Source organism: Myotis myotis, unplaced genomic scaffold (assembly GCF_014108235.1).
Source record: "Myotis myotis isolate mMyoMyo1 unplaced genomic scaffold, mMyoMyo1.p scaffold_m19_p_13, whole genome shotgun sequence".
NCBI lineage: Eukaryota > Metazoa > Chordata > Mammalia > Chiroptera > Vespertilionidae > Myotis > Myotis myotis.
The window spans coordinates 34,926,010-34,941,544 of NW_023416317.1; the positions used below are offsets into that span (position 1 = coordinate 34,926,010).

At 46.3% G+C, this 15,535-nt stretch overlaps 1 protein-coding gene across 2 annotated transcripts in view; it reads left to right on the forward strand.

The window, feature by feature from the left end:
* The window catches only part of GALNT15 (polypeptide N-acetylgalactosaminyltransferase 15), a 31,758-nt gene extending 19,064 nt beyond the window's left edge, over positions 1-12,694 (forward strand). The window contains exons 5-10 of one of the 2 annotated variants that reach the window (XR_004971582.1): positions 1,545-1,662; positions 3,603-3,797; positions 6,250-6,381; positions 6,745-6,849; positions 6,946-7,158; positions 8,589-8,723. Coding sequence is in view for 1 of the 2 variants with exons in the window: in XM_036332689.1 (XP_036188582.1) it covers positions 1,545-1,662; positions 3,603-3,797; positions 6,250-6,381; positions 6,745-6,849; positions 8,589-8,732; positions 10,616-10,762 (841 nt within the window). In the remaining variant the exon portion in view is untranslated. Of the gene's footprint in view, positions 1-1,544; positions 1,663-3,602; positions 3,798-6,249; positions 6,382-6,744; positions 6,850-6,945; positions 7,159-8,588; positions 8,733-10,615 lie in introns of those variants that run through there. The other variant, XM_036332689.1, reaches the window with a different exon arrangement.
* The last annotated feature ends 2,841 nt before the right edge of the window (positions 12,695-15,535 follow it).

Below are 15,535 nucleotides of genomic sequence, written 5' to 3' on the forward strand. Positions count from 1 at the left end.
CAACAGAGAGGCTGGAGTCCCCTGAAGGCTGTTCACCTGTCTGAAGGTTGATGCTGGCCATCAGCGGGGACGTCAGGGGGGACTTCTTCACCGTTTTCTCCATGAGCTCATTGCACTGGGTTCTGAGAGCAATGAGCCAGGTGAAGCAAGTGATATCTCCCTATCCACCTTGTAACAAAGTAATTCATTGAGCTGAAATTCATATAGCATAAAATTAATTTTTAAAAAGCGAACAATTCAGTAGCATTTAGTGCATTCACAATATTGTGCAACCACCACCTCTCCCTATTTCCCTAGAGTTGATTTGAGCCCCAGGCTTCTGTGGGGAGGGAGTGCCCCATCTCGGCTCAAGCTGTCCTGCATGGGTGTTCACCACAATGCACCTTCCCTGGTCATGGCCTCTGGGGTGGGGTTGGCATGCCTGGCCTACTGCAGCCTGTACCCTCCCCGCAGTGTCTGCCGAAATCCCTCATCCGCTCCTGGCCACCATGCCACAGCCCATGCTTTCAGGGAGCTGCACCCACCACTGCTGGTGCCCCATGCTGCTGCTTGGACCCTGTCTCCTGGGGCAGAGGGTGGTGAGGGGTAGCTGGGCTCCCAGGGCAGCCACGTGGAAAGCAGGCAAGGTGCCTGCCTCTCTCAGATCCCCAAACAACAAGCGCTGGGCCCTTCTCCTCCAGGAATTAACCCTGATCTTACAAATAGTTAAGTGGTACAGTTGGAAACTGTATCAAGTAATATACAATCCTGGTTTTCAGTATTCTGGTATAACTTAGTATTTTTAATAACCTAAGTTTTGTTAATGCAATGCTATTTTCTTGGTTATGAAAAAAGTCTGAACTTTGAGTCATTTATATCTTGAGACATATCCAGAGTTTAGCTGCATGAATATTTGTCCCATTAAAAAAAAAAATTGTTCCTGAATGAAGGGACACACTTATTCAAATGCCTCTGGCTACACCTCTTCCTGTTTATACTTTTCTGGGAGATTTTATTGTTCTCTTAATTCCCTTACTCCGGGCTTCTAATTTCCTGTGTTTAAGCTAGCATTTAAACATTCAACACATTTAAATGTCATGTGTATTTCCCCCAGGGTGGGCGGGACCTCGCTACTTCCACAGTCCCTGGTGGATTTATCTTAGAATTGGGGTGGATGGTCATGGGTCATGAAGCAAACAGAATGGGTGAGGGCAGGGGCGAGGGAAGAAAGAGGTGGACAGAGCTGGCCATTGCTCTTTGTCCAGGCCTAGTGCTCCCTGCCTTAGGGCATATTATTTTAACCAGGGCCTTCTTCCCAAAGGTCTCAACAGAGGGCCTCAAGCCAGATGGCAGGGGATCCTGAGGTGCGGCCCTACAGGAGCAGTACCTGAGGATGGGTATGCTAGTTAAAGGCCCAGGCAACCACAGCTCTTTTTTCATAAAATACTGGGCTTTCTGACATGGTTGTTTTGTTCCAGTCTTGCCATTAAAAGCATGAACTCCCTCAGCCCCTGGAGCCCCAGCAAGCCTCCCTGATGTGGTCTGTTCCTGTCTTCTCCCTCCAGGAGCCCTGTGGTGCCAGGCGGGGTCGTGGCCGTGGACAGACATTACTTCCAAAACACTGGAGCGTATGACCCTCTCATGTCACTGCGGGGTGGTGAAAACCTCGAACTGTCTCTCAAGGTATGCCCTGCTCCAAGGGCGGACCCAGGAACCATGAGTGGTCACAGGTTGGAGGCAGTCAATAGAAATGCCACTGATTGGGGGATGAGGCTGAAGAGAAAGGATAGTCATTCAATGTGGTGCATCAAGCCTCCCGTGTCTTCCCCTTCCCCATCTCTCATGCCCTACCTTGATTTTTGCCCCCAGCCTCCCCCATGAACTTGACTATCAAACCTGCCCACCTTATCAGTCATCCACACCTTAGTGCAGACATCCCCCTGCCTTGTCCGCTCACAGCACCCTGAGCATCTCCGTGATTTTCACAGCGCTCACACCAGAGCAAACCCCAAGCATTCTGTATATTGAGTAGTTTGGTCCAAACAACTTAGTAAGTATCTGTTCTAACATCTTAGCACCCGCTGGACATTGCACACTTCCCTAACCGTGGCATCAGACCAGACACCGCCACCCTCATTCCCTGTTCCACATGGATGTTAGCACGATATTTGTTTTTTTCATCAAAGCAACTTCTGAAAACCCAATCCAGTAAAGATATTCTCCATCGAAAGTACAGCGATAGAATGCTGAAACCATGAATGACCTCGAGCTTGTAGTTTGTGGGACATCCAACAGATGCCACTATGTTTCTCTCAAACATTTAAACTATACCAAGGGGCCCTTTGAGTTTGCTGGGGCATCCTGGCGTACCTGGGCACACAGTCTGGGAACCCCAGCCTCGGTATGTTTCAGTTCATAGGCTGCCTCTGCTAGGAATGTTTTCATTTTCACCTTTATTCCCAAGTGTGCAATGCAGGCTTCCTGTCAAATGAATTCTAGGCCATTTGGGAGTAGATGTGAGAGTCAGAGGAGGGGCGGGGAGAGGGGACTTTCTGAAGCAGAAGAGACTGTTTAAGGAAAGCTTGCTTTGATCGCCACACAATAGTTTCCCTTGCCTTTGCAGCAGGAGACTTCATGAGCCACTAGGAACCCCCTTTTCCCTGAGGAAGCAGCCTTTGGAGAATAGGGTGCTGCCCTAGCTGGTTTGGCTCAATGGATAGAGCGTGGGCCTGCTCTAAAGGGTCCCAGGTTTGATTCCGGTCAAGAGCATATGCCCAGGTTGCAGGCTCCATCCCTGCGGGGGGGCATGCAGAAGGCAGCCGATCGATGATTCTCCCATCATTGACGTTTCTCTCTCTCTCCCTCACTCTCCCTTCCATTCTGAAGTCAATAAAAAAATATATCTCTATATATAAAAGGCCGAGTGACTGTCCGACCACCAGACCATCCAACTGGCCAGTACCTATGACGTGCACTGACCACCAGGGGGCAGATGCTCAATGCAGGAGCTGCAGAGCTGCGGTGACTTGGCAGCAGCGGTTCTTGGGTGACGCAACCCGGAACCTGAGAGGAGGGAGCCCGATTCCTCGAGGGCTGCATGATTCCACCTTTGCAGTGGGTTCTGTTGTTGCTGGGGCACTGTTGGCCCCAAATCTGGTTTACTGCCAAGCTATGGTGACTTGGCAGCAGCGGTTCTGTGGTTACTTAATTTTCTTTCAATGTGCACGAATCTGTGCACTGGCCCACTAATATATATATATATATATATATATATATATATATAGAGAGAGAGAGAGAGAGAGAGAGAGAGAGAGAGAGAATAGAGTGCTAACCCATGAGTGCCAAGTCTATGTGTGTGATTCAAGGGAGAGCATTCAACTAGTTGCATGGGTGTGGCATCCTCACCCCACCAGTTCCATCCCAGGACAACTACGCCCATTCTTCCTATTTTGTCACTTCCCGGGACTCCACCTGGAAACTCTGCTGCACCCTGCTGACTATACTTCTCTTCGCCATCTTGTGCCCATGATTTCCTGTGCATGTGGGTGGCCTCTAGCAGACCCCTTATGCCCCATGTTCTTGGAGTGGAGTGCAGAGGTGTGTCTTTTGTCCTTTCGTGGCAGGCCTGGCTTTGCGGTGGCTCAGTTGAAATCCTTCCCTGCTCTCGGGTGGGGCACATCTACCAAAATCAGGAGGCTAACTCCCCACCTGACCAGGAGGCCACCCTGCTGAACAAGGTTCGCATTGCTGAGACCTGGCTGGACTCATTCAAAGAAACCTTCTACAAGCACAGCCCAGAGGCCTTCGCCCTGAGCAAGGTAAGGAGAGCCCAGCAGGGACTTCTGTGCCTACTCTAGGGCCACCAGCCGGAGGCTGGGCCAGGGAGCGTCTCTTCCTCCTGTCTAGAGGGAAAATAGAAGCTTCTGGCTTGTGCTTCCCCCAAGTTGTCCCTCTCAAAAGGCTCTTCTACCTGGTGGGGCTGTCCCCTGTCCCTCTCAGCATTTCCTTGGGGCTTTACCGTTGGTCTTGGCCTGGAACCCCCTGGTGTCTGTGGGATGACATCTATGGGATGCGGTCCTTCATCGTGGGCCCAGAGGAGAAATTGGGAAGAGAGTAAGGGATGGAACAGGTCTTCTCAGAGGGCCTTTTAATGCTGGGCAAAGTGCTCAAGGCTGTAAAAATAAACACAAAAGATCCAACACAACCACAGGGGGAAAAAAATTTAAACATCGAATTAAAGTCCACAAACATTGTCTCTTCAACTGGTCAACTGTTACTCAGCTTAATTCTTATGGAGTGACACAAATGCTATTTCATGTGGGACAGGGGTTCATATTAATGTTTCCTGTGCTGGGAGTGGGGGCTCCAAAGGTAAGATTTTTCAGGACCCATAAAGGTGCTGTAACAGCTCCCCCAAGTCCCTCATCAACCCACACTGCTGAGAGTGGTACATTCTCTGATCAATGTTCCTTTGATGACTTTCATAAGAACGACACCTCCTACTGGTAAGTTAGGAGAACTTTTTTCTGACATTAAAAAAATTAATTTCTATTCATTCATGTTCTAGAAGTGTCCTATTGCTTACTTTGATATCAAGATTTCAATATCACTGCCTCCCTGAAGGTGTTTGATAGCATGCATTTTCTTTAAATCTCAATAGCTAACAATTAATTTTGCTCTAATGATTTCTATCCTTCCATCTCCTTTCCTGCCTCCCTCCTCCCCCTCCCAACACCCTCCCTTGAATTTTGAGATACAGAAATCCCACGCACCCAAAGACAAGGCCAGGGTTTCAGTGCTGAAGGAGCTGACATTCTCTGGCTTTCTCCTCTGTAAGACATGGTGTACAGGGGAAAGTTTTCTGTCAGCATGCATCCACATTTGATTTGGGTAGATTTGCCAGTATGTTTCACCACCAAGAAAGATGAAGGTGGTGGAACTCTTATGAAGGAATGTTTTTGCTTTACTAGCAAAGTCCAGCCCTGGAGAAGAGCTGGGAGGACTCAAATGGACACTAAGAATGCCAAGAAACTATCAAAAAACCTACAGTATTTCCTGACAGGAAAAAAAAGTGACAGTCCTCTTTGGTTTAATGGTGGGTAAATATGCTGAATAAACAAGAAAATCCTGACTTAGAGAAGTTGCTCTCAAAGAGGATAAATGGTGGGATGCCGATTAAATGCCCTGACCTACTGAATCGTAGGCTGTGGGGCAGGGCCCGGGGATGTGCATTTTAAACAAGTTCCTTGGGCATTTCTGACCCACGTGCTCAGGGGTCACACTTTGAGAGGCATATAGAGAGCATTTCTGTATGGCAGACTGAGATCCTGCTCTTCCCAACATTTATACCTGAGGACTAAGAGAGGGAAGGAGTAAAAGCAAACTGAATTCCCTTCACATAGCCAATTAGATCAAAGTCCAATTTCCAGGCCAGAGGCCATCAAGTTAGAACTCTGACACAGACTTCCTATTTCAGCTCCCTCTCTTTTCTTCTCCTCACCCCAAGAAATAATTCTCTCTCTCTTTTTGTATGTTTTTGGTCTTTTGACTCTCTCCTTAGCACTTCTCTCTTCCCTAAAAATATCCAGGATTTAGTACTAAAATTCTGGGTAGGGTTCTTTGTATCTTATCAATATAGCCCAAAACACTAATTTATACCAAAATCTTAAGGACTTACCTTGATATCCATCCTAGGACAAATGCATTGTAAAGGAGAACCTCAGAAAGGGAAGATAGTGTAGCCCAAGGAAATGATCTGTTAATGGAGGAAATTGGGCATCTAGAGGGGACGAAAGGTAAATTCCCTTTGTCCCCACCCTCACTGCGTGAATTCCCGCTTAGTTCACCTCAGTCGCCTTTGGGTCAGGCTCTGCCTCCACGAGGCCCATCCTGATGTTGTTCCACACCAACCTAAGGTTCAAAGCCCCCTCACATTTTGCCAGCTGCCTAAGAAAGGTCGTCAAGCATGGATCTCGTTGTCTTTGTAGACTGAGATGTGAGGGCTTGTGGGAAGGGAGTGACATCACCTACCATGTTGCTGGTTCCACAGATGTCTCTAAGGAAGATCCATCCTACTCTATCCTGCCCAAACCCTCTTCTCCTCACACATGACCCTCTCCCCTGTCTGCAGCCCCAGAGAACTGTGATCTTGGTCTCCTCATTCTGTCCTAATCCTCCCGCTTCAGCCACGTCTATCCCTCCTCCACTATGTAAGTTCTGATGTACAACAAGATTTCTCTCTCTCACTGCCGTGTGTTTCTCCTCCCCAAGGCTGAGAAGCCAGACTGCACAGAACGCCTGCAGCTGCAGAGGAGACTGGGTTGTCGAACGTTCCACTGGTTTCTGGCCAACATCTACCCTGAGCTGTACCCATCCGAGCACAGGCCCAGGTTCTCTGGAAAGGCAAGGCGTGACCCAGGGAAGATGAGGAGGAAGCGGAGGGGTGGGCTGCTTCCCAAGACAGGACGTGGATGTTCCGATGGTCTTCATGACCCTGGCCAACCAGCCCAAGCTCGGCAGGGCCTCGAGGCTCCCAGGCCTGCCCTGAGGGAGGTGACTGGATTGCCCCATAACCCATCCCAGAGCCCCTCACCAGGACAGGTGCCGCCTGCCTCCTTCAGGAGGCCTGTCCCTTAGGATCAGTGCCTTCACCTTGTGGCCTGAACATGGCACCTTGAGCTACACTCCAGAGAGAGGAATGGCGTCTGACAGAGGGTGTCTTGCATGGAGGGCAGGATTCACTTCCGTATGGATGTCCACTTTCAGCTCCACAACACCGGACTTGGCTTCTGTGCAGACTGCCAGGCAGAAGGGGACCTCCTGGGCTGTGCCATGATGCTGGCTCCTTGCAGTGACAGCCGGCGGCAACAGGTGGGTGGTCAGAGTTCTCAGGGTAGTGATCAGGGAAGACCTATAAGTGGTCTTTCCAAGGGGCCCCTCACTTCTCTTTGGGGCATCTCCTTTCAGTGGTCTATATCCCTGGATGGCTCTCAGTCCCCCACTGTGATGACCCAGCCTAGCCCTGCCTACCCCACCCCCAGCTGCAAGCACAGACATGGACCATCATCAGAGAATGCAAGAATCTGAGCTCAAGGGAAATGGAGAGGCTGTTGAGCCAATGCTTTTTCTGACAGAGGAGGAAACTGAGGCTCAGATGGTGGCCATCCAGGGTTCAGGCAGGTAAAGACATGAGTACCTTGAGCTGGGTAGATAGGGGCTGTTGTGAATAGGAGCACATGCCCACATGAAAGGACAGCTGCACCTGCCCCACCTCCATAAAAGGTTCTGTTTTGTCTGAAACTGGGTCCAGTATTATTAGGTCATCCAACATTCTCAAAGACACTTGAAATCCAGCATTTATGGAAAAGCTCCCTATTAAAATTAAAAACTATAATCAGAGGTCAAAGAAAAGCTATACGCAGGCTGATTTCCACCAGGGCACGATGAGATCATTAGCCAACTAGCACCTGAAGTGGGGAAAGTGGGTCACCCGAGTGGGGCTGTAGGCTCAGCAACACTGACAAGTGTTGCAGTGGTGCCTCAGACCCGTGACTCATGACTCGTAGTCTTAGGTCGCAAGTTCTCTGATGCTGAATCCTGCCCAGAGGAGATGTGCTGTGTCTTCCCGGTATTTCATGGGGATCTGTGAGAGCTGATATGTTTAGGGCACCACGGGAGCCTGGTGTGTGTGTGTGTGTGTGTGTGTGTGTGTAGGGGAGGGAGGGCTGGATTTGGAGCAGACAGGCCTCATGTCCTCTGGTGACCAGATGCTCCTCTTGCCAGAGGAAGACTTACTCACAGAACAGATGGAGTCATTGGCTTGCAAGAGCACTGGCCTCACTCAGAACATTTCCCATGCTTGGAGCAATTTGGTTTGTGAAATTCCTGCCACAGGGAGGAAGCTTGCACAGCAAGAAGGAAGCAGAGAGTACAAACGCCCCTGGGGAGAGGTGGGAGGCAGCACATCAGCTCTCCTGAGGTGCCAGGGCTGCCAGGAGCCTCTCCCTGGAATAGAGGCTTGGATGACGTGTGTGGGGCGGGACAAGAGACAGCATTGAAGACCAACTCCATAGATTGCCCCGAGGCCCCACTCTGCGGTGTGGCTGGAGTCCTCAGAGCCCAAGAGGAGTAGGGCTGCCCTGAGACAACAAAAGGTTATGGCCCAACAGACATCCAAAGAGAAATGCTGAGCATGACTGGCCAGCATGCTACCCAGCGGGAGAGGCCCGGCCTTGAACTAGGGGTGTTGCTCATGGGTATATATAGCCCATCACAGGTCAGGCTTTTTGAAACCCACACTGAGAAATCCAGGTGGCACCTGGTTAGAATCCATGCCCAGGAAGGATGGGTCAGACTGGTGACTTGTCTACTCCCTGGTTGTGGTTCTTAACCTTTTTAGGTTCCATCTTGTGGCTGCCGTACAGGGGGCAGGATCAACCCCTAACCCAAAGATTGGTTCAGATAATGCGACTGATGACTCCACACACCTCCCTCCCCAATACCTGAAGATTGCCCCTAGACCTCAGCTCTATTGTGAGCTCTGCTTGCCTCACCTCCAGCTTGGAGAACATGTCCTGCTGGCTGTGCTAACACCTGTTCCCTCTCTCCAGCACCTGGAGCACACCGGCAGGAAGGAGATCCACTTTGGAAGCCCACAGCACCTGTGCTTCGATGTCAGGCGAGAGCAGGTGATTCTTCAGAACTGCACCGCGGAAGGGCCTGCCATCCACCAGCAGCACTGGGACTTCCAGGAGGTAAGTAATCCATTCAGAAAGAGCTTGGCGGTGCCGGTGGTCAGCATTACGTCCCAAGCTCTTCCAAGAGGTCAAGTATTACCATTCAGACCTGTGCCTCCATTGCTTAAATTAAATGCCTGGCACGAAGGCCCCGGGGAGGTAAAGCCAACTTTGCAGAAATGTTGGGTATGTATTTGAAATGTACTAATTTGCCATGTTTCTGTACAGCTCTGACCTCGTTGTGGCAGAGAGTGGAGAGAGCCCCCTTTTGAAGTTTATTAGCTCAGCTCACAAGTGGGACCATGGAGTGCATGATAGCAGCAGTCCACCACCTTGTGAGGGCGCTTTTAGAATGGAAAGGCTCTCCCCTCGTCCACCGCCAACATAGATATCAATATAGGCATCACTTTCTTCCTTTTCACATTCCACGGTGGGCATGTCATCATTTTATTAAGACTTTGATTAAAGAGAAGTTCTAGATCCTTTTCAGAAGTTATGCTTTAAAAAAAAAAGGAAATAAATAAAATGTAAGTACTGAGGGAGAGTGCATGGGTCCCCCATACAGAATTAGGACAGGAAGGTGACAGTCTCCACCTCACATCCTTTTTGGAACAAGTTAGGGTATAAATATACAAACATGGAAATAAATACACACATCCTCTTTATTTCCTTCAACTTCTTCTTGGGAACAAAGAGGGTAAAATAAACAGAACTCTATGCATCAGTATTCTTAAAGAAGAATATCATATGTTGGAAATGTAGGCTGAACGCACAATAAGCTGTTGAGAATGAACCTTGAAAATATTAAGCAAAGTGAAAGAAGCCAGTCACTAAGGGCCACATATTACGTGATTGCATTTATAGGAAATGTCCAGAATAGGCAAGTCCATAAATAGAGGAAGCATATTAGTGATTTCTAGTGGCTAGAAGGAAGGAGGAATTGGAAAAGAATGCTAATGAATAGCAGTTCTTTTCACAGTGATGAAAATGCTCTGGAATTAGATAGTGGTGATGGTTGCATATACTCTGTGAATTTACTAAAATCCACCAAATTGTATACTTTAAAAGAATGAATACTATGGTATGTGAATTATATCTAAAAACTACATAAATAATAAATAAATGGACATTATTAGCATTGCTGGTTAAGGATGTTTAAGTTTTCATAAAGACATTGATTTTTCCTTGTGAAGGGCATAGCTAGATTCAGTATTAAATTTGGTAGATTTGAGATAGTCTTTCAAATACGGCTGACTTAGGCCTTCAGTATATCCTTAAAGCCTTACTCTCTACTGCAACCTGGTGGCAGCAGTACTAAATTGCAGGATCAATAGTAGGACAGATTAAATTAAATCATTTTGAAAGCAGAAATTTACAAGTCACTGATAACAATGAATATCACCAATACAACATAAAGACTGAACATACTTTTTACACTGAGCATTCCACTAACCAGAACACTCTAAGATATGGTATAATTACCCAACCACAGTAAAGATAACTAAATTAAAGGCCCCAAGACTCTGAATAATATCTACATTTCAGAACTACCTGAACTGTACTACATTTTCACCAAAATATATAATTCCTCACCAGGCCAGTTTGCATTACCTCTATTATTCTCTTAACTAGAGGCCCAATGCATGAAATTCCTGCAAGAGTAGGCCTTCCTCCCCGCCCCCGCCGCCAGCACCGGCTTCCCTCTGGCACCCAGGACCCAGGCTTCCCTCGAAGCCCTGGCTTCCTCCAGAAGATCATCCAGAAGGACCTCTGGTCTAATTAGCATATTATACTTTTATTATTATAGATGATTAGTACAAAACTTAGAAATTTCCTTCTTTGCTGACTGATGGAGGGGGACTGACTGGTTGTTGTTTTTTTTTCCCCTTCTCACTTTTCAGAATGGAATGATTGTTCACATTCTTTCTGGGAAATGCATGGAAGCTGTGGTGCAGGAAAACAATAAGGATTTGTACTTGCGTCAGTGTGATGGAAAAGCCAGCCAGCTGTGGCGATTTGACAATGTCCGCGCTGTGGATGAACGATGAATGCCAGTGTCTGAAGGAAAAGAGAAGATTGGTCCTCACAGTTCAGTGACAAGAGAGCTAAGAAAGCATGTGTATCCCATGAAGCACATCCTCTGTGTTTGTACTCCTGTGATAGCAGAGAAGAAGGCTCCATGAATGAGTGTAGAAAGTCTTTCCCTTCTCGCACCTATGCCATTGACTGCTGGCTATTTTTGAAAAAGAAAACTATACACACACACACACACACACACACTCATATATATATATATATACATACATACACACATTGTCTTCATCACTGGTAGATGATCATTACATAGTACAGAAGATTCTTCATTTTCTCCATTGGGCATGTATGTAATAATTGCTTTTATCTCTAAGAAGAGAGGCCTGGACATTCTCTGCTAGCACTTCCAGGATGCATAAATCCAATTGATCAATTTATTTCAAATGGCCTTACCTTGGATTGTCTGTGTAACCAACTATGGAAATTAAAGTGTAAAGAGAACATATGGCCTGGCATACCAAAAACTCTGGATTAAGCCTATTAGGACAGGGAAATTTCATGTTTCCTGGTTGAGCCCTAGCTCAGAAGAAGGAAGGGAAGCTACGCAGAGAAGAGCAGGATTGGAGAGAAGATAGAAGAGAGCTTTGAACCAGACCTCCAGCTCAGCCTAGCAGCTGAAAAGCAGCAAACGTGGGATAGGACGTTTTCATGTTAATGAGAATTTTCTCAGAACTTTCTACCTCCATTCACCCTGCCCTAGCCCTTCCCCAATTTGGTGAACCACAACCAGATTCTCATGCAATATACTTCTCTTTAGTCATTGGTTTTTAGAAGCTTCAGCTCAGACTGAGGATTCCCACAAACAAAAGTGCATACACTTGAGAAACTTTCCCGATGCTCTGTTACAGGGTTTGTATTGACTGGATCAGAAATAGCAACCTTTGCAAAGAGGCAAACCTCTCTGAGGGGAAATACCAGTGTCTGAGCCAAAATTCTTATGAGAGGAGCCAGAGTTGGGTGTTAATGTTTATGGGGGGTGGCGGTGATAGAGCCATTTCTGAGCCTGTAGGAACTGTCTGGGACCCCTAAGCATGCCCATAGGTTGAACATTGACAACTGTGGGAGGAACACACCTCCACTAGAGCAGAGCCACTGGCTCTCCTTGCTGGGACCCGGCCTAGTGTGACCATACGAGTTGATGAGTGGGGTTGGTTCTGCTATTCAGAAGACACCATTCATGCCCATTTCTCCTCCAGAGAGAGTTCCCTCTTCACATGCTCAGCTTAGAAACCTCCCCTCAAAGATGCTGGTCTCCTTTGGGCTGCTTCAGAATGCAGTATGTTTCAAATAAGGAAAACTAGATAGGAAGTGAGGGTTTCTAAACAATGCCTATCGTAATTATGTATTCCTTCTCCTACTTCAGTCAATGATTCACTCACTGCATTTCTCCTTCCTCAGAAGGCACTTTAGACCTGTGCTAGTAGCTACTAGCCACCTGTGGCTATCTATTTGTACATACATTAAAATGAAAGAAAATGTCAACTCAGCTCTTCAGTTGTACTGGTCACATTTCAAGTGCTCAATAGTCACATGTGGCTAGGGGCAACTGTTTTAGAGGGCACAGATATAGAACAATTTATCATTGCAAACAGTTCTATTGGATAGCACTGATCTACGTAAGTCCATCCTCCCATCAAGGGAAGAAATCTCAGCCATCGACTTCTTCTTTCAGGCTTGTCTATATTTAAAATGAATTCCTCTAATATCTTGAGGTGGCGACCAAGCTAATAAAGGGTATTATTAGCTTGTAAAGGGTATTAATGATTGAAAAAAAAATTAAGCAAGACCTTTATTTTTTTTTAAGGAACTTTATTATTGGTACTGTGGGTATTTGAAGTTGCTGGGATGAATTAATATAATTAAATAAAAGGCTGAATTCAATTGAATAAGTTGTGTTTGACAGTAATTAACAGGAAGACCCAGATGGCTTATTGCTTAATTGGTTAAGCAAAGGAAGAATATGGTGTTTCTTGCTTCCTTAACGATCCCCATGATTTATTACTTTATTACAGGAATGGCTGTCAACTTGGTCCCTGACTGGTACTTACAGACCCTTAATTTAAACAAAACAGATGCCTCCATTCAGTTCTAAAAGAAATTCAAGCTTTCCCCATAGTGTAACCGAGTGTTCAAATTCTCTTCTTTATGGGCTCAGTTCTGATTTTGTCCAAAAAATCAATTTAAAAGTAGAGAAACCTGACAGAAGATTTGATTCTCCAGTTCGATCTTCATGTGTCCCCCTGAATTTTATGATTGAAGTATGTTATTTTTTTTAATATATTTTATTGATTTTTTACAGAGAGAAAGGGAGAGAGATAGAGAGTTAGAAACATCGATCAGCTGCCTCCTGCACATCTCCTACTGGGGATGTGCCCGCAACCCAGGTACATGCCCTTGACCGGAATCGAACCTGGGACCTTTCAGTCCGCAGGCCGATGCTCTATCCACTGAGCCAAACTGGTTTCAGCTGTTATTTTTTTTTTTTTTAAGATTGAATTCATCACCATCACCATCACCACCAAGTTTGCCATTATTAAGTATCCTATTGGGAGACAGAAGTATTCAGCCAGCAGTCTAGAGGCCAATAGTCTTCATGCTATTTCACAGCAGTGAAAGCAGATGTCAGACCTGGAGGGGCCCTGAGCTATTTCCTCTTTAGTCTCAATGCTGTTGATCCCACCAGCCAACTCAGAATTCCAACTCCCATAGACATCAAAGTCCCCCAGGTCCATGATGATGGACATCTCTGCACCAGAGCTGGGCATTATCAGAGGTCATTTTGATGGGATCCATTTTCTACTGAAAGGACATGAAAAAAAGCCAGTTGGCCACCAAGTGACCCATGAGCAGTCACCAAATCTGGACAAAGGCAACCCACTGACACGGGGCTGCCTTGATGGGCTCCACGTTACACATTGTGTATACTCTCCATGATTGTTCTTTAAAAGCTCTTCTTGAAATGCAACTTGTGACCACTTTTTACACAACCCCAAAGCACCTACCAGCCCTGCCCTGATTATCAAAATGCCTTGATTCAGACATATTTCAATGATGATGCTAAGCACAATAGCCAAAGAGGTGATAGTTCCAGGATTCTAGAACCCTCTGCTATTTCTGTGTAAAGAATAGGTCTTCCAATCTCCTTGCCAGTTTCAACCCCTTCCATGAAATGTGTTTTTTGGGATATAGAAGTGTGTCCCTAGCTCTGTTTTAACACTGTGAGGATCTTTGCTGGTGTGGTAGTTCTTTCCATTGGTCTGGGATGCTTATATTTCCTCATCACCAAGAGATCTATGTAATACCAATACACTATGCTATCGCAGCATATAAGCAGCTTGCCTGACTTCATTTGGCTTAAAAATAGTCATCACGATCACTTCTCCCCTAGTGTGACAGTTTGAAAGCTCAGACCTAACAGATCAGACTCACCTTTGAAAATTAAAGTTTGAGCCTGGCTGGCATGGCTCAGTGGTTGAGTGTTGACCTATGAACCAGAAGGTCACAGTTTGATTCCCTGTCAGGGCACATACCCAGGTTGCGGGCTCGATCCCCAGTGTGGGCGTGCAGGAGGCAGCTGATCAATGATTCTCTATCATTGATTTTTCTATCTCTCTCTCCCACTCCCTTCCTCTCTGAAATCAATAAAGATATATATTTTTTAAAAAGCGTTTTCTCCAGCATCCATGTTCTTGTCGTGTCTTTCATTGCACTCTCACTCTTCCTCTAGCTGGCCCTCTATGACCTTCCATTACCAAGTCCAGTTGGCCAATATTGATGGAATGAACAGCATCAGTTTCTCCAGAGGCTATTTGGAGCACTGAGCAAGTCAATTAATTGCTTGAATTCTCAGCCTCAGCTCCTCTCCTGGTAGAATCCATAGTATGAAGGCACAGGAATGCCATTTAATGTGGATGTGGGATGAGAGGGCTACTAGAGGTGCTGCTGGTAGTGGTGGGAATATGGCTCTGGTTTTGAGGAGGCAGCTGGAGCCATGGCAGGGAGATGGCCCTATATTGAGGATACACATAGAGGCAGATATAGGGAACCCTCTGGAGATGGGTTAGGACCTGAAAATAGACACATCTAAGAGCCAAACATGAGATGAGATGATTAGAAAATAAATCCTGCCAAAGCCCAAAATATGATTCTATTAACCCTTATCTTAAATCCTACAGTAAAGTTAAAGGACAATTTCGAAAGGGATTTCAAATTCACCCTTCAACGCCAGAGTCTGTGACACAGTGTTCTCGCCAGCCCACCCGCTCTGGTCTTAAAGCTTTAGTGGCTCCTAGAGAACTTCCTTTCCAGCTGTCAGTATCTACATTTCTTTGCCTGAGGATTTTTCCCATAGCCAAAGAAGGTTGCTTTAAGATGTGGGCGGGTCAGATGTGCCTTGAAAGTCACCTGCAGGAGCAGCCTTCAATCAATGACTGACAAGAGTTGGTGTAAAAATACCTCAGCTCTCTCATTTCTCTGGTAGGATAACTCTGAGGTGCATGCTCTACACCATTTCCAGAGTTTACTGTGAGATTTAGTTCTAGTCATTCATAGAAGGAGCTGGCTTGAGAATGCTTCTTGCAGCACAACATCACACAGTGCCAATCAGGATAAATCCACTTAGGTGAGATAATATTTTAGAATGATACTGACTATGAACTAGAGTAGAGGTTGGTAAACATTTTCTATAAAGGACTACATAGTAAAATATTTTTGGCTTTGTGGCCCTA